General features: G+C 43.0%; 1 protein-coding gene across 1 annotated transcript in view; it reads right to left on the reverse strand.

Annotated features, from left to right (window-relative positions):
- ppfia3 (PTPRF interacting protein alpha 3) overlaps window positions 1-24,395 on the reverse strand; it is a 28,530-nt gene that overhangs the window by 2,490 nt on the left and 1,645 nt on the right. Inside the window, exons 3-27 of the mRNA XM_061089825.1 lie at window positions 18,475-18,576; window positions 18,076-18,315; window positions 17,901-17,972; window positions 15,987-16,115; window positions 14,906-14,998; window positions 14,262-14,314; window positions 14,060-14,153; window positions 13,728-13,862; window positions 12,578-12,661; window positions 12,178-12,309; window positions 11,679-11,741; window positions 11,508-11,587; window positions 10,642-10,810; window positions 10,036-10,229; window positions 8,719-8,956; window positions 7,184-7,317; window positions 6,370-6,524; window positions 6,125-6,224; window positions 5,929-6,010; window positions 5,638-5,838; window positions 4,385-4,450; window positions 3,884-3,907; window positions 3,543-3,718; window positions 3,176-3,273; window positions 1,285-1,460 (exon numbers count right to left, since the gene is read on the reverse strand). Of these exons, the coding sequence (XP_060945808.1) occupies window positions 1,285-1,460; window positions 3,176-3,273; window positions 3,543-3,718; window positions 3,884-3,907; window positions 4,385-4,450; window positions 5,638-5,838; window positions 5,929-6,010; window positions 6,125-6,224; window positions 6,370-6,524; window positions 7,184-7,317; window positions 8,719-8,956; window positions 10,036-10,229; window positions 10,642-10,810; window positions 11,508-11,587; window positions 11,679-11,741; window positions 12,178-12,309; window positions 12,578-12,661; window positions 13,728-13,862; window positions 14,060-14,153; window positions 14,262-14,314; window positions 14,906-14,998; window positions 15,987-16,115; window positions 17,901-17,972; window positions 18,076-18,315; window positions 18,475-18,576 (3,090 nt within the window). The remainder of the gene's footprint in view (window positions 1-1,284; window positions 1,461-3,175; window positions 3,274-3,542; window positions 3,719-3,883; window positions 3,908-4,384; window positions 4,451-5,637; window positions 5,839-5,928; window positions 6,011-6,124; window positions 6,225-6,369; window positions 6,525-7,183; window positions 7,318-8,718; window positions 8,957-10,035; window positions 10,230-10,641; window positions 10,811-11,507; window positions 11,588-11,678; window positions 11,742-12,177; window positions 12,310-12,577; window positions 12,662-13,727; window positions 13,863-14,059; window positions 14,154-14,261; window positions 14,315-14,905; window positions 14,999-15,986; window positions 16,116-17,900; window positions 17,973-18,075; window positions 18,316-18,474; window positions 18,577-24,395) is intronic.

Raw genomic sequence — 24,395 nt, forward strand, 5'->3', positions numbered from 1 at the left:
CACTACGTCTCTGTGACCTCACTCCGCCCCGACTGACACTCATCAACGTGACTGACATAATTACAAAGGACACATTCACAAACAAAGGCAACAACAACTGATTCTCCAGTTTGGGGTTGTGCCTGCTGAGCTTCAATGAACTCTGCGGATCAATTACTGCATGTCACTTGCACAGTTTCAGAAGGAAAACAACAACCAGGAAAACAAACAGCACATTCCAAACAGGCAGGTTTAGAACGAGCACTGCACTAGTTTTGAAAATATAATAAAAAATAGAAATGCTATGAAAGAGAGATACAGTAATATATATATTCAAAAAATTATTAAATCATAGGGTTGCAGGTCCAGGCTGGAAGAATTAATGTAAGTTTCACATTTATCTGAAGGATTCTGTGACATTAAAACTGGTTTGGAATCCAACTGTGGTCTCGTGTAAAACGACGATATGGAGCCTCAGTGCACGGGCTGAACCACGAGAAAGGACTTCAGACAACTTGTGTCCAGAACTTTTGAAGCTAAAAAATTTGCATATTCACGCACTCTGGGTGCTTTGGAATGAGTGAGGAGAACATGTGTCTTTAAGAAATTTTAACGAGGTATTAAAATAAAACATGCTACAGTCATTATTATTCAAAGCAGCACATTCTTGTGCATGTTAAAGTTTAACTGGAATCACATGTAGTCACTGTTTTGTTTTTTTATTAAAAAAGGAACAAAACATGTCTCTGTGGAAACATCAGAAAAGAGAGGACTTTTCTGTAACAGATTGACAGCAGCTGCTAGAGTGATGGTCCTCTGTCAAAGTTTTCTGGTTGTCAAAGTAACTGGTTTGAAGTCTGGGGTTAGGTTGTGTTTGTTGCTGTTCAGTCTCTCATGTTGTGTAGCAGTTGCTGCTCCACCTGTGTTATGACGGATATTATTGCCTGCATCAATCTACACAGAATGGTTGTCAAGGAGGCCATAATGAAACCAAAAAATAGCCCTTTCAATTTCTGATTTAAATTGCTTAAAATGTCTGGAGCAGGCACCTCCGTAGTGGGTGCATACCACATAAACACAATGCTGGTGGTCGATTCAAGCCGGGGACGTTTGTTACCCCTCTCCTCATCCTGTGATTGGCTTTAAAATATTAAAAATGCCTGAATAACAATGATATCGAGGCTCTTGAGAACAACTTGACTTAGTGCATTTTATTTCCTTTCTCCTCATATGCAGAAACTAATGCTTTGGACATGAAAAGCTTTTTATTAAAAATCTGTGACCTTTAAACAGGCCGTCAGTTACCTGTATGTTCTGATTGGGGCACTGCAGCAGCAACGCCAGGTCAGTGTAGTCAAAGGTGTCATCTAAAGCCAGCAGAGCCCCGTGGATGCCACTCTCACGGAGGTTGTCGGCGTACTCCTTCAGACCGATCGTCTGTACCCAGCACATCACTCGCTCGTTGGACCACACCATCACATCTGGGAGGAGAGATGGAGACGGTGAAGGGAGAAGAGGAGGCATCCTGTCCTCTCGCTGTTCTCAGAAACCAGACCGAGTTTCTTAAAAGTTTCTAAAGTTCAAGCTAGATAAAACCTGCTGGTGTTTTCAGGCTTACTAATGCTCTCGTGGGGCGCAACAGCATTTGTGCCCCCACAGCAAGCTTCTCCTTTTAGGGTGGTTCAAACATCTCCCATCACTGTGGGAGATGGCAGAAATTCAGACGGAACAGTGTTTTTTTTGCCTTCATTAAGTTTATAGAAATTTATTTTATAAGCTAAAGCTGATGAATTAAAGGAAAAGGGAAATAATTTTTGACAGTTTACTGATGTGAATCAGGAGCAGCGATTTTGTTTCTCTTTTTATTTAACGATACTTTTACAAGGTCTTATTACAAGTTACAATTTGTGGAGAAAATGCTACTGCAACTGGAGCTGCTAAAATAATGTTTTCACAAGGTCTTCACCAAATTAAAGTTAAGACTTCTTAAGACCCTTTTATACCCCAAAAATCCCAGAACTTGTATCAACACACCTGTGGGACTCTATGTACTTGGTAATGCAGACTTTTTTTTCTGTCCCAGACTCCAATTTCAACACAACCTTAACAAATTATACTTTGAGTGAAAGCTCTATGTCTCCTGAATATATCTCTTCAAAGCATTTTAAGATCCTCAGATCACTACAACAGCAGTTGACACAGAAGTGGTTCAAACATGTGGCTCCAAAGTGTTTTACACACACAAGATACTACTGCAGGCCTTGCATTCTCTGGGCGAGGCTAAAAACAACTTTCAAGTTTGTACCTGTGTAACTTGGCTTTAGAGTCTCCTTTACGTTTTCATTTATTGAGTATTCTTCCAAAGGAGAACAGGATTATAAATGTAATCAAAAGAGCTGAAGAACAGTCACTATTTTTAGGCTTGTGCACAAAAATTGGGTAGTTCTGTTCAGGCCTATATATTCTTGGTCCGGGGCCACAGGTGTCAGGGGCCTCTGGGCCAGAGTCTCTGCATGAGATAAGTTTAAATACTTTTTTGGTTCAAATTCCCAGACCTCACTTAAGATATTAACCTCAGACTTGGCTTTGTTAGTCGAAGAGATGGGGGGTTTTTACTCGTCCGTGTCCAGTATCCTGAGATATTTGTATTCTTCCAGTTTCGTGTCAACACGCCCACTCGCTCACTGTGACATTTTCCTGCTGTATTCTCCCACTGGCTCACTCAGACATTCTCCGGACATTTTACAAGGGGCTGGCAGGAATAGTTCCAGTAAAAGTCCCGAGCAACTGACATGTTGAAGTATGAGAGAATTTCCGACTTGACAATGTGTCCCAACAGCTTCTCGCTTGAAATCTCATTAACTGGGACATTTTGCAGCCTGGTTTAATGAGGTGAAATCTTGATGTCTTTATTTTCTATTTTTAAAAACAGGTTAGGGATTTAACAATTGTGATGCTTGGCACAATTTGTTCCCGATTTATAAGGTTAGATGGTGTGTTTGTTGTTTGTTTTGGATTAGGAACATGTGCGAAACATCAACAGTAGCGAGCCTCTGGTTCTATGGGATGCTTTGAACAGGACAAAAGCTCAGCATGAATAGGAGAGTTAGTTGGATGGACGGGGGTCAGAGACACTTACGATACCATCCCGCATCCGGGGCATGAATGATGAGTAACGGCCAAAAAAAAAGCTCACCTTTGTTCTGGTGGGCGCTCTCTTCTCTCCTCCTTTCCAGCTCTTTGCGATCGTAATTCAGACGCTTCAGGCACATGATGCCGTAGTGCAAACTGACCCTGGGAAAGGTCAGAGAGCCAGAAGGCGAGTGGGTTAACTGAGGTCTTGTTTCCACTCTCACCTGTACTCAGAAAGCATTAACACAATCCTGAGGCCGCTGAGCCCTTAACTCCTTTGATAAGAGGACTTAAAGAGGGCCTGGAGACACACACCTGAACAGTGAGAGTGTCCTGTGTCCCAACAACAGGAACTCTCAAAGATAGACAATAGCACTGAAGGAGAAGTGAGAAAAAGAGGTGCGAATTATGGCTGTGAGCGAGAGCTGTACCTGTGAAAGCTGTCCACCATTTTGAGCTGTCCTCTCAGTTCCTTCTTGGTCAGGTGGTCCAACATGCGTGCATCCACCAGGGACTCCATGAAATAGCTGCGATACTGTGGCAGGCCCAGGCTGGGCAGCCAGTCGTTGCCCACCCACTCATGATTCATATCACCATAGGCCAGTATCTGGAGGGGGACAACCACAGATGATCAACGCTGACTCACGCTTGGCTTGATATCTGATGGCGGCTGCGATTCAGCGGCTCATGACTCACAAGAGATAAAATTACGGACAAATGTGAAGCATGTTGGGTTAATTCTGACTTTTCAGGAGTTGAGGTTGGTCCTTACCTGATCCCAGCTGAACTCTTTCAGCTCCTGCAGCAGCGAGAGAAGAGAGGAGGCAGACAGAGAAAGAGACGGATCCAGAGAGAGTGATGTGGAGGTGGTGAGGGAAAGAGGAGTGGGGGTCAGGAGCAAGGTGGAATGGATGTAGGAGAAGCAGAGGAGGAGGGAGCAGCAGCAGCAGCAGCAGGAAGATTGGACAAAAGGGAGGAATAGTGTGTTAGTGAACGGGTCATTAGTTGGAAGCAGTTCACACTGAAACAGCAACAAGAGGGAGAGAGAAGATGCTCAACACTATGGCCTGGGCCCACGAAGAGACAGATATATACAGAGACAGAGAGAGAAACAAAAAAGTGTAGAGTGTGAGAGGAAGAGGGAGGGGAGAGACTCGTCAAACATGATGCAGACCAGACGACACGCTTCAAATAATTTCAAACTGAGAAAAATAATCATGAAAATGTAAGAAGAGGTTTTGCCGGACAGAGACAGGAGAGCCAGGGCACTAACCGGAGGTTTGGTGGCAGCGTTCAGAGTCTCCATCTCGGCGTGGGTCATCCACACATTACTGGTCGACTGTGGTCATGTGAACAGGAGGAAGGTAAAAGCTTGAGATTAAAAAGCATCAAATATTGCATTGAGTCAATGTTAAAACAAGCCCCATCCCAAGGTGTTAGCTTTCTCACAGGAGGTCCCACTGGTTTGTCTGAGCTAGAGGGATTACTCTGCTGAGCAAAATTGAATTACTGGTCATTTTTAAAAAAATGTTATCGCATTAATGCTGTAAATACATTAGCGAGAAGTTGGAAAAGTGCCAAACTGTAAAATCGACTAAGTCTGTCGGGGAAAGAAGGGTTTTAGTTATTTCTGACTCTACATCTTAGGAATAGGAGACATAAAAAGGCTGCGTCACCAGTTTATGAGCATGAGAAACATTTTTACTACGATTTTAAACATCTGGTTTATCTTTGCCACCGAGTATAAAAGTTGAGATAATTTAGATTTTGTTAAGAACTATTTGAGAGAAAAATAGGCAAAAACTAAATCATGTCTGTGCAGTTTACTACCTTTCTCCTTTGGAAAATGCTTTAGTATTTTTTGTTTTATTAAATTTTTTCTGTCTTTCATCTAATGTTCGAAATGGTTCATGTTCTCTTGCATGTGCTTAACTCCAAAGCTTGTTTTTATTCCCTTCTCTCTCTTTGACCCATCCATCATCTATACCGCTCATCCTCTGAGGGTCCCGGAGGAGCTGGAGCTGATCCCAGCTGACACTACACCCTGACAGGCTGTGAGGTGACAGTGGTAACCACCAGAACACCATGCCGCCCCCTCCTGTATTCCTCTTAACACAATCTGCTTTTTACTTTCACATCATCCATTGTACTTTTACTGAAAATATTTTTGTATCCTCTCACCTACTTCCACAGGAAATGGCCAAACAGGGATCATTCACATTTGCGCTCTCAAATCTACAAACATCTGGTACAACATGTACTTCACAGCTAATGGTTGATTTCTGCATTTGTGTATTCTGTTAAAAATATATATGCTCAGCCGAGAGAATTTTTCAAAAATCAGCATATGAAGGTGTTAAAAGTCTTAATATGCTCCAATTACGCACCTCTTTAAATGTAATCCTACAGGAAAGTTGTCTAGACTGGGATTTTCTGTGGCTTAAGAACATATATGTGCAGCTGTAACGCCTTTTGCTTCTCTTTCAAATGAAAGAATGTGTCACATGTGCAGTAACAGAGTCTCACAGAGCGAGTGCTGGCCGGCGCTGACGGGCTGGTGAGGGACACCATCTCCTGGATGGCCAGCCTCAGTTTGAGGCGGTGAAGCGGGTTACTGATGCCGATCTCCCTCTGGATCTCTGTGTCGGACAAGTTGGCCATGATGGCCCCGCTCTTAACATTTGAGCGACAGGCTGCGACGTACCAGGCTGGCATCCCCACCCACAGCTGGCAGGAGGCAGACATGAGAGGTTACAAGTTATATGAATACAAATTATGTTGTATAATTAATTTATCCCATCCCTAAGATTTCTGTACCTCCAACCAAGAGACAACAGTCGGCCCATCCCAAGATGCAAAGGGAAGTCCTTGGCGACATGCTTCTTCTAGTAGCTCATGCCTGTTAGGAAGGGAAGAGTCATAAGTTGTATTTAGTTCTCCTCTAGCAATACACAAAGTTTTAAATGATAATAAAGTTGAAAAGAAGAACCTTCCCCTCTTTTCTGACACTCACTTCTTCTTGCTGCGGCGGTCTTTATCTGCCGGACCTAGAGTCCCCGTCTTGTTGATCCCCATCGCGTCTCCAGAGGCATGTTCTTCAGAGGGTGTAGATGCTGGTCGCAGGAAGGTCAAAGGTCACAATCAGAATAAACGACAAGTCAGATATGAGCACCTCAAATGTGTTTAAATGAAAATGCTGACAAGAGTAGATAAATCATATGCAGTCAGTGTTATCAGCCTTATCCTCCATCTGTTTACCAAGAGAAGAAGATCCATCCCGCCCGGGCTGGCCCATCCTCCCCTTCTCCTTCTTTCCAAACAGGCGACCGATGGAAGACTTGATGCTTTTCTTCTTACTGGACTTGTGGAGAGAATCTTGGCTGCTGTTGGAGCTGCTACCATCTGCCGAGAGACTGGAGGGGACGAAGGAAATCACTGAGGTGAAACAGCTAAATATGCAATAAAAGCATTACATTTGATATATTGCTATAACATTGTGATTAGGCTGTTTTAACTATATTTAGGTTTTATTATGGTTAATACACAATGTACTCCTTTATAGATCAGTTGTAAGCAATTAATACGAACAAATCAATTTGTGTACCAGAGTGTGTAATATCCCAACTTTTAATTCATTAACAATATTTCTCCAGTAGTCTCTGTAAGCCAAATCTTTATAAACTGCTCATTAACCTTTACAATTCCAGAATTCCAGGCTGTTACCATTTATTAGAATATAAAGGTGTATAAGTAAATATATAGTAAATATGTTAAAAAAAGCTTTAGAGTAAATACTGAATGTGGATGGAAGAGCTGTTTTTATGACATTTTTATGTTTAGAAGTTTCCTTTCTGTTCTTTGAATAAAGGCTCTATTGCACCAGAGCTCAAATCAAATATTTTGCTAATAACATGACTTCCAGAAGTGGTTACTCAATCCATTGGAGATGTCTACCTTTTCCACAAACTGTAGACTATATAGTGTGAGCAAATATCTATTTATTACAGTTTATAAATGGTGCCTTATCTGAAAATTATACTAAAATGCATTGTCTTATGTGTGTTTGCCTTACCTGCGAAAGTCCCGGGGGTCGTCGAGCATCGCGCCTGGGTGGGTGAGAGCCATCCTGTCCAATCGGAGCGCACGAGGAGTTGGAGGAGGTGTAGAGTCAAGAAGTGCGAGGGAACGATCATCGTCTTTGTTGTTCTAGAATATTATTAAGAAATCTATTAAAAACTACCAAATATTTAACATTTCTGCAACTTCACACTCAGGATACTTGAATCACAAACTGGACTGTTTGTTATTATGCTTCATTAGTTTTCCAGACAAACTAAGGCTACAAATGATCTATGCTCCCTCATCATCGTAACACATAAAATGGACAATTCATTATTTTATGAAAAATCCCTCTAATCAATAAACTGACAAACCAGCATTAAAAAAGTTAGTCTATGCTTAATACACAGACATTTGATGATAGATGTAGCCAGCTTCTTTAACCTCACAGATGCCAATTAATCTATGATCTTTCTCCACTTATAAACATATTACATCTAAATTGTTAAAATTGTCCAAAAATCAACATACAGTATCTTGACTAGACCAGAAAATCGGGAAAGAGTTCAGGAAAGTTATGCTAGTCCCATTTCCAGTCCAAGATTAGTTAACTGATGTATGTAACCTCCTGGGCGACTCACAGGTAAACCATTGTTGGACCCCTATTAAGGGTTATACAGAAACCAGTACAAAATCTAGACTTAGTTGACTGAGAGAAAATTAACTGACAAAGACTTTTCAACCGGGATGGAGCTGCCGTTTCGAGGTCTCGCTGATACTTGTGCTCAGCCAATCATGAGTCAGTTTCAGCTGTCAATTCTAATTTTGACCAGGTTTTTACAGCATGTAATCATAAGTCAAACTTATCAGAAAAACAAGCACAGGAACATACATCAGTGTGAAAGAAAATAGATACAATTCATTTTGGGTTTGGTCCATCTCCCATTTGCTGACACAAAGGAGGCATCATTTGTGACCTGTACTTCAGCCAGCCACCAGGGTGCGATTGATACACTTTGGCTTCACTTTTGGGGAGCTGTCATGTCGTCGATTTTTATATACAGTCGATAGGCTTCAGGGAATAAAGACCAATCAATCTTCCTAAGACTTCAGCTTTTTGATTTCAACAGAAGTGGAAGCCGGTGAGGTTTCTGATCACTGTTGTGTGTTTGTTGTTGTTTTTTTCCTTGCATCCTGCTTCATAGCTTTAACGCCTCATATCAACACTATCCCTTTACCGTCTTTAACACCACAGGCAGCCTGTTTTTTTTGTATTGCACCATCTTTTGGAATTCATCCGCCCAATTCTGAAATACGGTAACCAGAGTGTCTGGCACCAACCAACATACCGAGTTACTTTGATCAATCTTGGCCAATCTAACCTCCTGTTGAAGAATAACTGAACTTCTCTGACCCTGTCTCAATGATTTACTTATATTTTATTCACATGACTCACTGTCTAGAGGAGCTGTTTGCATAAACAGGATAAAAAAAGAATCATGTGAACACGGCTAGGAATAGAAGTTCATTTCTGTATTCTAGCAGTACCTGTCGATCAGTCTCCCGGGCGGGGGAGTGCGGCAGGCGAGGGGTGGAGTGTCCAGAGCTGGGGGGAGAGGGGGAGGCCAGGGTGGAGGATGTAATGGACGAGGGGATGAAACCCCGTCCTGTGCTGTCTCTGCCCAGGGAGGTCGGAGGCATGGGGGGACTGTCCAACGCCACGCTGACCCGGCTCTCGATCTCCTCGGCCCGCAACTCTGTGTTCTCCTTCTCCTCCTGAATGAGTCTGGTTTAGAATGTGGAGAGAGAAAAGGAGGAGGAGGGAGAGGGGGGGAAACATTTGTCATCAATATGATGACGATGACACACTGATGCAAAACAAATAGATTTAATCAAAAACATAAAGAATATTTTCCTAAACCCTATTATCTTTATTATCTTCAAGCAGTTTTTAATCGTTTTTCTGTTGTTTACCTTGAGTTTTTAAATTTGTTATCTTGTAAGGACTATCTTTTTATATTATTATTAACAGACTTTAAGGAATTTTCTTGTGCTTAACTTAGCATAGCATAAAGGTATAGCTTTGGCTTTGGTTGATTTGCTAATTAAATTATTTCACATTCTGTTCAGTCATCTGCTTAACGTAGGATTTTAACAAAAGAAAAATAGTAACACTTGTACTTGATTGTTTCAATTGTGCGCATATGTATACTTCTACTAAAGTACATTTCAAAGAGAAACCTATCAACTGTTTATTCTGTTAAATTAGTTTAACAAACAAACAGGTAGTTGCTGGTTAATTTAGCATCATAAGTTCATTAAAATTAAATGTTAGATGGGAAACCTTTCCATTGGATGGTGAAAGTCAAACAGCTTTGTGAGACCCATGGATGTAAAATCATACAATAATACAAAGTTAATAAAATTCATTTTAAATCAATAATGTCACAACCTCTCAGATCTTTCATGTGACCATTTTGGAGGGAGCCCCTGAAGTAAAACTAACAAAAGACGCCTAGAACAAAGCAAACGTCATGAGTACAGTATAAACCAAATCATGATATATGAGATATATGATGATGATAATAAGCCCCAGGGGTATTAAATTCTGCATAAAAATAACTTTTACTTTACTTAAGTAGGACAAGAAAGTACTTTTACTAAAGTAATGGAACAGATGACACCATCTACCACAGCAGCTGCTGTTCAAATGGTGTCAGAGAGGCGTTGATATGTTTATTTTCAAAGCTGCAGTTTGTGATAGTGTTGAACCGTTTTATGTGGAGAGACATTTCTGCCATTCTCACTTCCCTGAACCCCTGCCCCGTTTCCTCCCAGCTGTTCAGCACTGCTGCCCTTCCTCACTTGATCTCCTTATTGATGGCCTCCAGCTGTTCCTGCAGCATGATGGCCAGGGTCTGCACGTCCGTCTGTCCACTAGGGGACAGCAGCTCGGAGCCAAAACGATGATCCCCGTCGTCCTCATCGTCGGAGCAGCCCACGTCCACGCCTGGATCATACCCAGTCCCAAGAAGAGCACCACTCTCCCAATCGGGGTACTGCACCTGGAGGGCAAGAGGAAAGAAGTCATTACTCGCTCTTAAACGGATCACATTTACAAATTCTAATCATTCGCCCTTTTTCCCACACCAAGACATTTTTGAGCAAGCTAGCCAGCAAAGTTTACAACCTTCAAACCAGCCTGCTCATTGGCAAATATTTGCATGAACATACAGTCTCTCTCTTGACAGTCAGAGTTGAAAATGGGTTTCAATTACAGTAATGTTATGTGTTTGTTTTCTTCAATATAATAGCCATGGAAGATCAGGATAAATATAATGTCGTCAACATGAAAGTGACAGATGTAGTTACAGAAGGTAATCCATACATTTGATTCCAGCTACATTTAGATTTTTCTTCTTAGAGCTGATTACTTTTTCAGGTAGATTGTAGGGATGCTAAGATTCTCACCTTGGTCGAGTCCTCTCGGGCAGAGCTCCAACGGGCACGGTGACTCCGCCTGACCACGCCCCCGGCGGAGGCTCTACAGAAGGGGTCCAGGTGAGTGGTGGAACCCATTGGGAGGGACCCGCCTCCATGAGAGTACCGCAGCTCCAGAGCGCTACCTGGCAGTGAGCGACTGGAGAGATAGAGGTAAAGATAATGTGATACAAGATGTGATCAAAAGTTAATTATCCCTGCAAGAAGAATAAGATTGTGGTGGAAATAAGAGAAAGAGAGAAGTGATATATGTAAATGAGAAATGTCCAAAATCTAACATTTCTAAATTTCTAACATACCACATCACCTATAATTCAATAAAAGTGTATGAATAAAACTACAACTTATAAAACAACTATATTTTTTGGTCTTTTGTCTCTTTATTAAGCCGTTTTGAGACATAGTATGAAGAACGCAGCAGGACAGTGTCCGGTTTAGACATGTTCATGACAACAGTAAAATGAAGTGCAGTGAAAGATCTGTGAACCACAGACAATGAGCACTAACCAATCAGGCTGCCCCAAACTGCAACATTAACGTCATACAATAAGTGCATCATCTTTTAAATAAACAGTTCTGCAAAAGGCAGCACAAGAAGGTGTTGTGACGTGCAGGAGGGACTGTGAGAATTAGAAGTGTTGGTTTATGGGTGTGTGCAACCAAGAGATGAAAGTGCTTTTATGTCAACACTGCTTTTGCCTTCTAGTTGATGAAAGTGTTCAACACCTCCAGCGTGGGGTGATTTATCTACAATGTCTGACAAGATGACAGCCACAACGCTGGCACTTTTACAGTCAGGTTCAAGTTGCACTTTGTTTTGTCTAAACTGCTCTTACCTGGAATAAGAGCCCCCAGGCCGGGCTCTTAGCTGATCTAACTCCACCTGAAGCCGTTCCAGCTCCACAATCAGTTGGTCCTGGGAGGGGAAACCACACAAGAGTTGTTGGGAAAAAAATGAACATGTGTTCAACAGCTTCAACTGCGAGTGATACACTGACTCGAATCACCTTGTTTGCTATGAGATCATCCTGGAGTTTCTTCAAGTTAGACAGTTCCTCGGACAGAGCATTCTGCAGGGGAAAGAATGAGAAGCTTTATTTATGTAGTATAAAAACGCTAAATTCCAAAATTAGACGTGACAGTAAAATTTAAAAACCCAGTTGTTTGAACATTTACTTTGCTGCAAAAGAAAATGCGTCTTTTGTGATATTGATTTCTCAGAAGACGCTGACTGAGAATCTAGGTATATGCCCTAAATGGTGTTTCTAAAAATGATTTATAAGTTTATTTGTAATCAATAGAATAAAATCTCTCAACTTTCTGATCTTTTAAAGTAAAGAAAGACTAAAGGATCTAACTTGTTTCTGCTTGGAAGTTGTAAAGATTATTTGGAATTGACTGAACTGGTCACTTCCTGCCCTCCAGGAAGTGACCTCATTCTGTTGCAGTCTAACCAGCTACAGAATCGAGATGTTACGAATGCCGGCGGTGGCGGGAGCTTGTCACCTTTTCTTCCAGGGCGGCCATCCTCTCCTTCAGATGGAGCTGCAGCCTCTCATTGGACTCAGACAGCAGCTTGTCCACCGTGTCGGAGAGGCGCTTGTTGTGTTCGTCGTTCATTCTCTCCCTCTGCCTCGCCTGAGGGGGCGGGAGCGAGACGGGTGAGAAAGAAAGGAGAACAAAAAAAAAGTGAGTGAGAGAAGGAAAGGTGGGAGGAGAGTTTACAGCAAGTATTCTGCATGACTGAGAGCAGGAGAAAAAGATGTCTATCTAAATGTGCTCGGTCAAACAGAGGGCTTGGAAAATTAGCGTGCCTTTGTGCTGCGTAACGTCTGACAAAAGGAACTGCATGACAGAGGGGGAGGACGAGAACAGAAAGAGAGATAGAAAAGCGAGCATGACTCACTCTCTGTAGCTCCTGGTTCTTCTCCTCCAGTTGCGCCTCCATCTGTCGCAGTCGCTCCTCAAAGTTGCCATGACGCTCCTCCGCCTGAATGATTGGAGAGGGAAGGGAGCGGGGTTAGAGCTGGAACCACGTTGCGGGACCGACACAAATGAACACAAAGGAAACGGCTTGTTGACCGATTAGTTACATGTCTGTGCAGATCACAGTAAACGGGAAAGTTTGGTTGCCTGCGTCTTCCACAGCATCAATCTTATGCTGCCACGGCAACCATCCTGCCCGAACACGTTGGGACGTACAGCAAGTGTAGCCCTTCAGGAGGTTTGGCTAGTGGCGTTGGCAGGAGTGAAAACCAATGCTTACAGGAATGCGAGAGGTTCACATAGGAACAATTAAATCAGTCAGTCAGTCGTGAAGAGTTGGAGCCGCGTGCAGTTCTCAACGCGCCGATCGCCCAGGGATCAAACAGCCGTGCTGATATCTGCCCTGTCAGCGCACACCGTTTCTGTCGAATTACTGGAACCACAATGGGAATATTCGATATTCATCTGTCACTCAGCATCTTTTGTTTCATTTCAGTCATGAATAAAGAGAAAACAGAACGCACTCACCCACGCAAGAATACTACCCCTGCGCCAGTTTACATGCCTACACATGCATACACACATTAACGTGGTCTGAATGAGAGCGTATTAGCTCATGCACAGATTAGAGCTCAGGCGCTGCACACGCCGCAGCTGTCTTAGCAAAATAAACGAGTGCATACTTATTTATATAGTACTTGTGCAGTGCTCGTTCTAAACCTGTCTGTTTGGAATGGGCTGTTTTCTTGGTATGTGGCAATGCTTCTATCTGAAACTGTTAAAGTGACCTGAAGTAAAATAGCTGCGACAAGTAAAGGTCGACTGCAGGACTCGGTCCACAGAACCCTGGAGCTGCAACACCTCTGCAGCTCACCTGGTCGTTCAGGGTTCAGTGGAGCTGGAGCCAGAATGCAGAACCCCGAACTGGAGAATCAGTTTTTGTTTTCGCTATTGTCACTGACGTATCTTACATGGATGAGTGCCAGGCATCGTTGCTATAGGCTGCTGGTTGCACGTTTATTCAAAGTTTATTAATATTGAACATTTAATTGTGTCCAAAATTCACACACCTTGTTGAGTGCTGCCACTCTCTGGGCGAGCTGGGCCTCGATCTCCGGCAGCGTCTCGGCCCTCTGCAGAGTTTGTTGTAGCTTCTGTTTGGCATCGTCTAGACGCTCCTGAAGCTGCCGGTTCTTCTCTTCGCTCTGCAAGAAGACAGGATTAGAGGGAGTGGAGGTGAAACTCCGAGCACTATGGAGGATCGCCTCGGGGCAACAGGCGTGATCAAAGCCGCCGGAGGAGAAGAACATTTGTTGATGGCACGCTCTTGTGTGCCAACGTGAAACGTGGCCAAGCTGCCAATCAACAGCAAAGCCACAGGGATGAGTGAGACGTTTCTCACCTGTCTGTGGAGAGACTCTTTGCTGGCCAACTCGTTCTCTAGTTTATCTTTTATGTCGTGGAGAGACGTTGCCTCCCTCTGGGCACTCAGGTACCTGCACACCAGAAGGAAACGGCAGACAGAGCAGTGAGCGGAGAGCGGGCTTTGGAAACAGAGCTTATCTCTGAGAGTTCATGGACACGTGGGAAAATAAACCACAAACCTGCGTTCTAATGTGGTGATTCTCTCCTCCATGTCTTCCCGTTGACAAAGTGCCTGAGGGATGTGAACAAAAACAAAACTATCTGACACAGAAAGAGAAAGGGAAGAAGTCCAAACAGAGAAAGTAGGAGAGGGCAAAGGTCAAGTTTACATTAATCAGAAGGAAATCACTGGGCCTGACCAGCTGTCAACTGAAGGATGATAGTGTCTGGTTATTTGTTGTTGTTGACAGCTGTTGTTGATTTCAGAGGCAGCAACATGTCTGACAGAGGCAGAGGTGGGAAAATAAAAGAGCAGCGATTGGGGAGAAGCTGGTGAGCACAAAGGGGAAAAAGGTTTGCTGAGTTAACTGAGAAACTCTCGTCCCCAAATGCTTCCAATCAGCTCCCAGCACATTGACTGATTAGCAGAGCCGCATCCATGTGAAAACGCCTGCAGCTCTACCGATGGCACTGTCACCATGGCTACAGGACCGAGGCTCTTGTGCGTGCAGTAGCAGCTGCTGCTGCAAAGTAGGCAAACGGCTCTGTTGCCATAGCAAACTGTAACACGTCTCTGTGAGTATGAGCAAAAGAGACTCAGTGCATCCATGACAGACACACGTAGTGGCGGTGTGTGGTCTGTCGCCAGCGCCGGGCGTCTCACCTCCTTCACGTCCCTCTGGAGTTTCTGGTTGGCCTCCTCCGATCGGGCCAGCTCCCTCCTGGCCGACGTCAGCTGCTCCTCGATCTCGCCGACCTGCGGGGAGGTGAGAGTGTGACCACTAGGGTTGCAAAATTCCGGGAATATTCAAAGCTGTAAACATTCCTTGGGAATTAACGTGAATTAACGTGAATATACGGGAATTAACGGGAATAAACGGGAATAAACTGGAAATGTTGTAGGTAATTGATACCAACTGTATTTACCTTGGCATATACAGACATAAATATAAACATTTTGTTTTGCCATAGGCTGATTTGAGCCCTGAGTAAACTTTGGGCACTTGACTATATGCTTCTGCATCGTTGTGTCATTCTTAACATAGGTCTTTGCACAGTATTTGCAAATGTACACAGCCTTTCCTTTTACATTGGATGGGGTGAAATGTCTCCACACATGAGAGAGTGCACGTGGCATTGTTCTGAAGAATAAGATAAGAAAAAAGTTTGTAAAAAAAATGCTAATGCAATGCCAGAGATATAAATAGTTAGCCAAACAATTGGAATCGTCTGTAAACATATTTTACAATTGATGGATAAATGAATGGAAATAGGCTAGATGAACAGATGAACAATCCTCAATCAGCATGCTAATATATTTTCCCCAGTAATATCATGGAATCTTACCTGACTAGTCCTGCACACTACAGCAGGCCTCAGTAGTGCTGTAGTGTGAAGGATGCTGGGAATTATCTGTGCATGTGATGGAAGAATGCACAGTGGAGGGTTGAAACTCAACGTGTAGCGTGTGCTGCATTCCATACATCTTTAAAATAGAGTCTTGAATGATGTTTTTATTGCTCAGCGTTTAATTTGCGTATTTTTTTTTTTTTTTTCAAAATTCCCCAAATTCCCGAGCTAAACTTCCCATTGAAAGTTTCCGGAAATTTCCCAGAAACTTTCCGCCCCTTTGCAACCCTAGTGACCACACATCTTTTTCCCGTCCGTTATCAACTTGGGGTGGTGGTATGTTGTTTGTTTTGGTGGAAGCATCAGACTATCAGCTCTGTCTCTGAATCAGGTACCTGTCTGCACATGAGGGCCAGTCTCTCTTTCAGTTGTCCCAGCTCGGACCTCTGCCGCTCGATCTCGCTCTCTCTCTTACTGTCCACCTCCCCCTCATCCAAGATACAGGAAGGTCCGTTGGGAAGACGCTGAATCAGGAGAAAAGATTTACTTAGGTGGCCATAATACATATCCTTCCTTTTCCCTTGATTTCTGTCATTTTGTTCATTTTGTAATACTTTAAAGATCGATAAACCTCCAACATGTATGTTACACATTTCTCATCAATTTAGTACATATTGTTATTTTATTGATGTCTTCTGTTACAAACGGCACTCTGGGGTTTCTACAGGTTTTTTTTGGGGGGGGGTCCAGACAGAGCATGCAGCCCTTTGTTAAGCTCTATGTGGCAAATTGTGAATATGGGCTATCCATATAAAGTAAGATTGATTTATTGATAATATATACAGGATAAAGTTGTGTATCAGGATGAATGACTCCACCTGGCTCAGATTCCAGCTTTTCTTTGCCTGGGCTTTGTTTTGGAAGAAAAACTCCCATGACACTTTCTAAACATCCAAACACCACCTGTGTTTTCCCCTAAATACCTCACGATGGTTCACGAGACACTTTAAAGATGACGTCCTCAGCTCATAAACAATGAAAAACCTGCACAGGTCCTGACAGGTGTTGTTGTTGACAAAGCAAACACACTCATTTCAGGCGTTCACATCAAATGGAATTTCTCACTCACTGAACATTGAACTTAATGGAGAGGAGATGAACTTGTCAGCAGCCGATAAAGAGAAAAATAAAATCCAGGTCAAGTGGGTAAAAGTCCCACAAACCTGACTTGCTCTGAAGGATGGATAGATAGATTTTCATTGCTTTTAAATCAGCCTGTGTAAAATCTTCTTCACTGAGCCCACTGGTGCTGATCAGCAGGAGCATGCTCAGAGCTGCCCCTGGTGGTTGGAGGCACTATTGCAGCAAAACCAATGCAGAAGTAGTGCAATAACCTTTGACCTCCAGAGCGAGGGTTGAACCATGCAGCATTGTGGATATTATAGGGAAATCACACACCCTCCATTAAAGCAAGCTATGTTGAATAATACCCATAATCCCCGTCATCATGTACCAGAAGAGCTGCTGCTGTCACCAATACACCAAACTCAAAATTTGTCATATTTTGAAAGTTTCCTGGCTGAATATTAGAGATAAATTATGTTTTTTTTAATGACTTTTGAACTGATCTACAGTTCAGCATTTCTCTTTAACATTCTGGACCTGGTTCTGACAATTTAAGCCGAGACTATCAGTCAGTTCCACACTTCTAATCATCAAGCTCAGTTTAATTAGGCTTCTGGTTGTATAGTGTTGCTTTAACAGAAAGACAGCGCCAACAAGATGAGTCCTAATGACTGAGATCCCCTGACCCTTCCTCTATAGCCACCGTGGGGTTCACATTTATGATTTTGTGTGATATATCTAGACTCAGCTTCCGGATAAATTCCATGAAATTTGTATGCAGAGTGTAATCTCTTAAATCTTAAATCTTTATCTACAGTGACTTCAACACCAGGTTAACGTTTTAATTCGTCCAAAACTTTTAGTAAGGACCAAATAAGATGATAAACACACTGTTGAGGTTGAACATTATAACTGTGAAAGTATTTTTGAGCATCTAAATACATTACATCTGCTTTTTGTTTACCATTGGGAGAGCAGAGCCAGTCTCATACACACATACTCCCTTCTCTCCTTTGGAATACCCAAGGCCAGGTTATTGATAAAGGGCACACTTGAGGTAAATTGTAACGTCTATGCCTAGGGACTTTCATATCTGATTCAATGTGCCAGACATAGAGGCTCCAACTGTTCGGGACATCACTCAGGGACATCTTCGGGCTTGGTATGAAAATTGCTCATGTTACTCTGGTCGTTACCTCTTTGCCGTTTTCTAGTCCTTGCTGCCGTCGCTTGATTTGATCCTTTAATGACACAACCTAAAACAAAACAGAGGGGGGGGGGGGGGGGGGGGGATTATCAAGAGAGTCTCTGTGAGAGATTCAGAGAAACCTGTTGCAAAGCACACGCTCGGAAACTCACCTCTTGAGAGGAGGACTGCAGCTCCTCTTCCAGGGAGGCCACTCGCTCCAAGGCCACCCGTAGTCTTTCCCGCACCTTCTCATCCAGAGCTTTGTGGTGCTCAAACAGAGACTTTAGGGCTTTGAGGACCTCCACCTCGCTGGACACCCCCGCCGGGGACTGCGTCTGCCGCTTCACCACGGTCATCCTCAGGCTACGCTCGTGACGGGCCACCAGGCACTCCAGATGTTCCAGCAGCAGCTGCATACAACATGTGGTTCACATACAATAAAACATCCCCAAGGTGCAGCTCTCGTGATCATAAAATGTTGATGATGGGATAGATAAATACCTGAACTTTAATTAACAGCCAAATAAACACGGGAACATAATGTTAAACAGACGTGTCAGTGCACTGACCCGTGTGTTGTTGCGCTCTGCCTTCAGCTCGGAGATCTCCTCCTCTCTCTCCAGCAGCTGCTCCCGGCAGAGGTTCAGCTCTTTAGTCAGCACTGCAAACTCCTGCAGGGTCACAAGAGGGCGCTGTTACGGACTCAAAGCTGCGGTTGCTGTGCAAGGACATGAACAGTTTGATCATGCTTATCCCACACACTCAAAGGCAACGTTTTTCTATGGAAGCAATGTACGTTCCAAAGTTCCTTAAACGTCATTTTCTCCATTGATGTTTCAGAAAATCCCTATAAAAGAGTTTGAAGCCATGGACCTCCATGGTAATTGGTAAAACATTTTATTCAGAGCACATAATATTAGAAAACAGTCAAGATTGTTCTGAGGTAAATGTTATGTAACGCTGAAGCACGTGATTGTAGCCTACATGATTTTTCGCGGCTGTGGTAAACATTTCCATGGTTACAGTGAGCTCCACCAAATATGTCTCTAAACACCTCAGGAAAGTAGGTTGTGTACATTGTGCTACCATGCACCCGGCATGTACCCTTGGGCAAGAGTTTGTGTGCAGTGTGAACGTAGCTCCAGAGGTTATTTCGGCTAAAAACATGGTGTATAGGAAGTTGAATTTGAATGTCAGGGTTTTGGACACTTAGAGGACACCACCGGAGCAGTATAGAGGAATTTTATGTTTTTTTCCCTGTTGTTTTTTTTACGTTTAAAGACGTGGTCGCAATGCTGTTCACCCCTGAGACTCCAAAAGTGTTTTGTGGAGTCACCCACCCCTCTATGGCATAGTGGTGAGTAGATAATGAGTGAATTTATATTTTCTGTGAACCATCCCTTTAAGATTGTAAAAATCTCAGTTTATGCAACTTAAAATTATGTTTGCGTGCAAACAAGAAGCTCAAACACAGAGGGAAACCATTGTTTTGCTAAATATCTGCATCAGTGAGGACAGGGCCTCAGCTTCCATTTGGGAACTCTTCGAGACATTTGAACTGGCACAGTAGGAACGGCTGTTAACGATGATCCACTGCTCTAGTCTAATTGATTTCATTGTTAACACCTGTCCTTTTCCTCCTCACGGTGTCTGCTGATTAAAGAGCCTGTTGTTACCGAGAGTCGTCGGAAGAGATTAGCTAGCTGCTTTTACAGGTGGAGCAAGTAGTAACAAGCTAGCAGGGGAGAGAACATCAGTAAAAATGAGTTGCTTCCGCTAGAAGGTTAAATGTTCTTAAAAGCAGCTGCTCTAGAGGGAAGCTGTGGTTTTACCCAGAGATATCGGCTGTGTCCAAAATGACCCACTATTAACTATGGTCCACTATATAGTGAGTTTGCCATTTAGGAGTGGTCTCGGGAATGTTTAGTGACATTTGTTTTTATACCCTATATAGTTTTCCCGTAATGCATCATGAAAAATAGCAGCCCGACCTGTCGTACTAATGTAAATACGAGCAGAGCAGCTCATCACAGCGCAAACTGAAGCGCAAGATTGCAGCATTGATAGAATTTCTGGAAAGAGGGAGGAAGTGGAGACCCGTCGTCCATCTTTATTTACAGTCTACGTGCCAGACATTTCCTATTTCCCGTGTTGCTTTCTTCGTGTATTTCTCCCTGTACGATTGATAAATGTCAACTTCGAGGCAATGAGACCAACAAAGGATGCCGCCATCAACAAAAAGCAAACATAATGGCAACTGTCCTCTATTGTAAAGACACCACAAAACATACAAAGTGGAAAAAGCTTCAGAAAACCATAACAGAGAAGGAATGTAACTGTTAACTCTGGTTTTAGTGGTAAAGGGAATTTGTAACAAGCTTGGGAGCGGAGGTATCAAACAGGGAAATACAAATATAACAAAGTCTAATGGCTTCATTTCGTTGGCAATTTGTTGTGTTGCTTCTTCAGTTTTTTCCTCCCTGTTTGACTGATGAATGACGACTCGGAGGACTGGAAATTTCTAAGCAAAAGTTGACCTCTTTTGACTTTGCTAACAGAATAAAAAACCCTGCATCACTACATATAAAAAAACCCCACTATAGGGCAATTACCTACAGCGAACAATTTGACAAATATTGACTTCATTAGCAAACTCCCACATTCAACACCAGCAAACTTTTATTGCCTCAGTTTAAACACATGCATATGTGCTTCACTGTGACTGCAGGAGGAAACCAGAGGCCGACAGCGAGTACAGTATATTCTCTAACATATCTACCACAGCGCTCACGGATCATGGCCACAGGGACTCTTAAACCGGACCTCCATATAAAATCTAACAGCCAGGTTTACTGCATGTGTTGCACCTGAAATTGGTTTTAATTGTGCAATAACCACGACTGGCTGTGGGTTCAGCCGTCATTAAAACAAACGCCTGGAGGTTAAAACAAGTACCAGACTAAATGGGAACTGGGCCAGCGCAGTGTAATGTCTAATATTTCCAACCGACAACCGTCCAGTGATTTAAGGTAATTTCCTACAATTATATATAATTGTACAGTTTAGCTAGACGACAGTTATGATTAAAATCTGTTGCCTTATATGCAAATAAATGGTATCTATGGCAACTGATCAACAAAGAGAGGATGAGAGACATTATCATTTGTATCTACCTGTCTGTCTGTCTGTCTGTCTGTCTGTCTGTCTGTCTGTCTGTCTGTCTGTCTGTCTGTCTGTCTGTCTGTCTGTCTGTCTGTCTGTCTGTCTGTCTGTCTGTCTGTCTGTCTGTCTGTCTGTCTGTCTGTCTGTCTGTCTGTCTGTCTGTCTGTCTGTCTGTCTGTCTGTCTGTCTGTCTGTCTGTCTGTCTGTCTGTCTGTCTGTCTGTCTGTCTGTCTGTCTGTCTGTCTGTCTGTCTGTCTGTCTGTCTGTCTGTCTGTCTATCTATCTCTCTCTCTCTCTCTCTCTATCCATCTGTCTACCTACCTGTCTACCTACCCGTCTAGCTATCCATCTGTCTATCCGTCGGTCTGTCTGTCTGTCTGTCTGTCTGTCTGTCTGTCTGTCTGTCTGTCTGTCTGTCTGTCTGTCTGTCTGTCTGTCTGTCTGTCTGTCTGTCTGTCTGTCTGTCTGTCTGTCTGTCTGTCTGTCTGTCTGTCTGTCTGTCTGTCTGTCTGTCTGTCTGTCTGTCTGTCTGTCTGTCTGTCTGTCTGTCTATCTCTCTTTCCGTCTGTCTGTCTCTCCGTCTCTCCGTCTGTCCGTATATCCGTCTCTCCGTCTATCCGTCTATCCATCTGTCCGACAGTCCGTCTGTCTGTCTTTCTATCCGTCTACCCGTCTCTCCGTCTGTCTGTCTATCTATCTATCTATCTATCTATCTATCTATCTATCTATCTATCTATCTATCTATCTATCTATCTATCTATCTATCTATCTATCTATCTATCTATCTATCTATCTATCTATCTATCTATCTATCTATCTATCTATCTATCTATCTATCTATCTATCTATCTATCTATCTATCTATCTATCTATCTATCTATCTATCTATCTATCTATCTATCTATCTATCTATCTATCTTTCCGTCCGTCCGTCGATCTGTTTGTCTGTCTATAATCCCAACACTCGCGTGAACACTTCCTGGAGAAGTCTTGACTCTCTAGTGCGTGATGGTAGCGTGACACACACACCCGACACAGAGCACACTCTCGTCCTCACACACGTGTGCGCTGAATCATGTGTTTTTTTTAAACGCTTATGCAAACGAGCCACTAAAGGGCAGTGATGCGTGTGCGACGCGGCTGTTATTTCAGCGTTTATATTAACAGTGAGCAGTTTAGCCCCACATGGCAGCACACGGGCCAATGACCTCACGCTATTTCTCAAACGCCAAAATGAGTCTACACCAGGCTCCGGAGCCGATGTGCTGGCTGGGCCGACTTACACAAGGACGGGAGAAAGGAGTGAAAGCAGGAAGCGTATTTGAAAAGAGAGAATGGGAAGGGGCGAGGGAGGAAGTTGCTGTGTGCAGATGGCGTGTTACGGGCCCAGTGGATTTTATAATTCTGGGATTACTTTATATAAAGGATGGTGTGAGATGAATGAACGATTTTTCTAGATTCCTCCCTCCGTCTCTTTTCGGTCACCGTCATTTTGGTCCAATGCAAATCGTTCAGCTTGCCTTTCGACAGTGCTGGCATTCACCTCTCACGCTTTCCATACTCCATCCTGCTGCTCTCCCGTTCATCCACTTCAACCTCCCCTGTCATGATACACGACAACTAAAACACAGTCTCTAGAAGCCACTCATTAGTGTACAGCAATATGCAAATGAGCTTGATTTGTTAGTCCCTGTGTGTTTCATACGACCAGGTTTTTTCTCTCCGTCTCTCTCTCTCTCTCTCTGTGCCATGCTGTCGCTCTCTCAATCCCTCTCTCCCTCTATTTTCTCCTGTCTTGGCAACATCTACACACACAGACAAACTCAGTGAACTCATCTACTGTAGAATGGATCAGAGCGCTCCATGTATCATATTGATCTCCCCTCGCTGAGGTAACACGGCCCTTTAATGTCCAGTCACTCTGCGTTAGAACGTGCAGCGGCGCTACATCTGTTATTTCATTCTGATGTCTCAGGCGTGGCAACAGAGAAAAATAGGTATTAACGGCGAGAGGGGAGGCCTCGCCGTGGCCTGAGGCGTCCGACGATGACTCCCACCTGAAAATAGATACAGCCCTTGTATGTTGAGTGGAATTGTGAAATGATTCGCTCTCGGGCGCTGAGATGTGGCATAATATTTGCTTTTGTGCTAGAAGGGGGGGATTTTTTGCTGTCATCTACAGGTTTAGGGTTCCTCTCGTGTGTTGCATGATGACATCTCTAAAAAGTCCAGCAGGTCGTTTGATAAGGCTCTTTAGAAATTTGCTTGAAAAAAATCTGTCTGGTGCAATAAAAATGATTTTTAACATATAGTCCTAAAAATGTATTCATCAGATGTATTAGTACATAGTAATGTTACTTTTCAATATTTTATGTTTTTATTTAAGCACATGTTTTGCTTGTGTTTTCCCCAAAACACTGACTAACATAATTTGCTGCCACCTGGATACGAAATACAGTCACAAACTGAGAAGTAACGGGATCTTTCTGTGTTTTTACATATATATTTATACATATATATATTTTATAAAAAAGTAATTTGGGCTGTGACTCATGATCAGTGTCGTTCTAAATTAATCCGCCTTTACCTTCTCGATGAACCGATATATCTAGTTTATAGTAACTTTAATCAGGAGGAACAGCTGTGACGTACTGATACTCAAGTACTTTAGTTTCTCGTTACTTCAAACAGGAGGTACAGCTTTGAAATACTGATAATCAAGGTTTTCTTTAGTTTCTATTAACTTTAATCAGGAGGAACAGCTTTGCAAACTGATACTGAAGTAATTCTGTAGTTTGTAGTTACTTTAATCAGAAGGTACAGCTCAGAAGTACCGATACTGACGTATTTATAAGTTTTAATAAGTCTCTAACCAAAGTGGACGTGGACACGATGGTGCAATAAAGGAAGCAGACTGAGCGCCACCTTGACCAACAACAACATTAAACCCTGCTTACAGGTTCACACATCAATAATTCAACACTGTGACAGGAACCATTTTCACGATCAGCGCACTTTTGATATGAGAGCAAATTCCAGTCATAGGGCTTGTTTACTTTCTCTGAAGACAGACGGTGAATGTGGATTTGCCGGAGTCGATCATGGTGGATTTCGTGTTTTTGCTCACGTGGCTGGAAGGCGAGCAGGCGGAGCTTTGATATTCAACTAGAAGCTTGTGTTATTGTCACTGTTCATTTACAGACTAAGGCCTCAGTTCTGTGTAGTTTTGTACATATGTTTACTCTTTAATTTTTTGTTGTCTGATTGATAATTACTGAGCCTGACTGAGGCTCACCCACCGCACAATGTAGTGACACTTTTGTGTCTT

Source organism: Limanda limanda, chromosome 17, assembly GCF_963576545.1.
Source record: "Limanda limanda chromosome 17, fLimLim1.1, whole genome shotgun sequence".
Lineage (NCBI taxonomy): Eukaryota > Metazoa > Chordata > Actinopteri > Pleuronectiformes > Pleuronectidae > Limanda > Limanda limanda.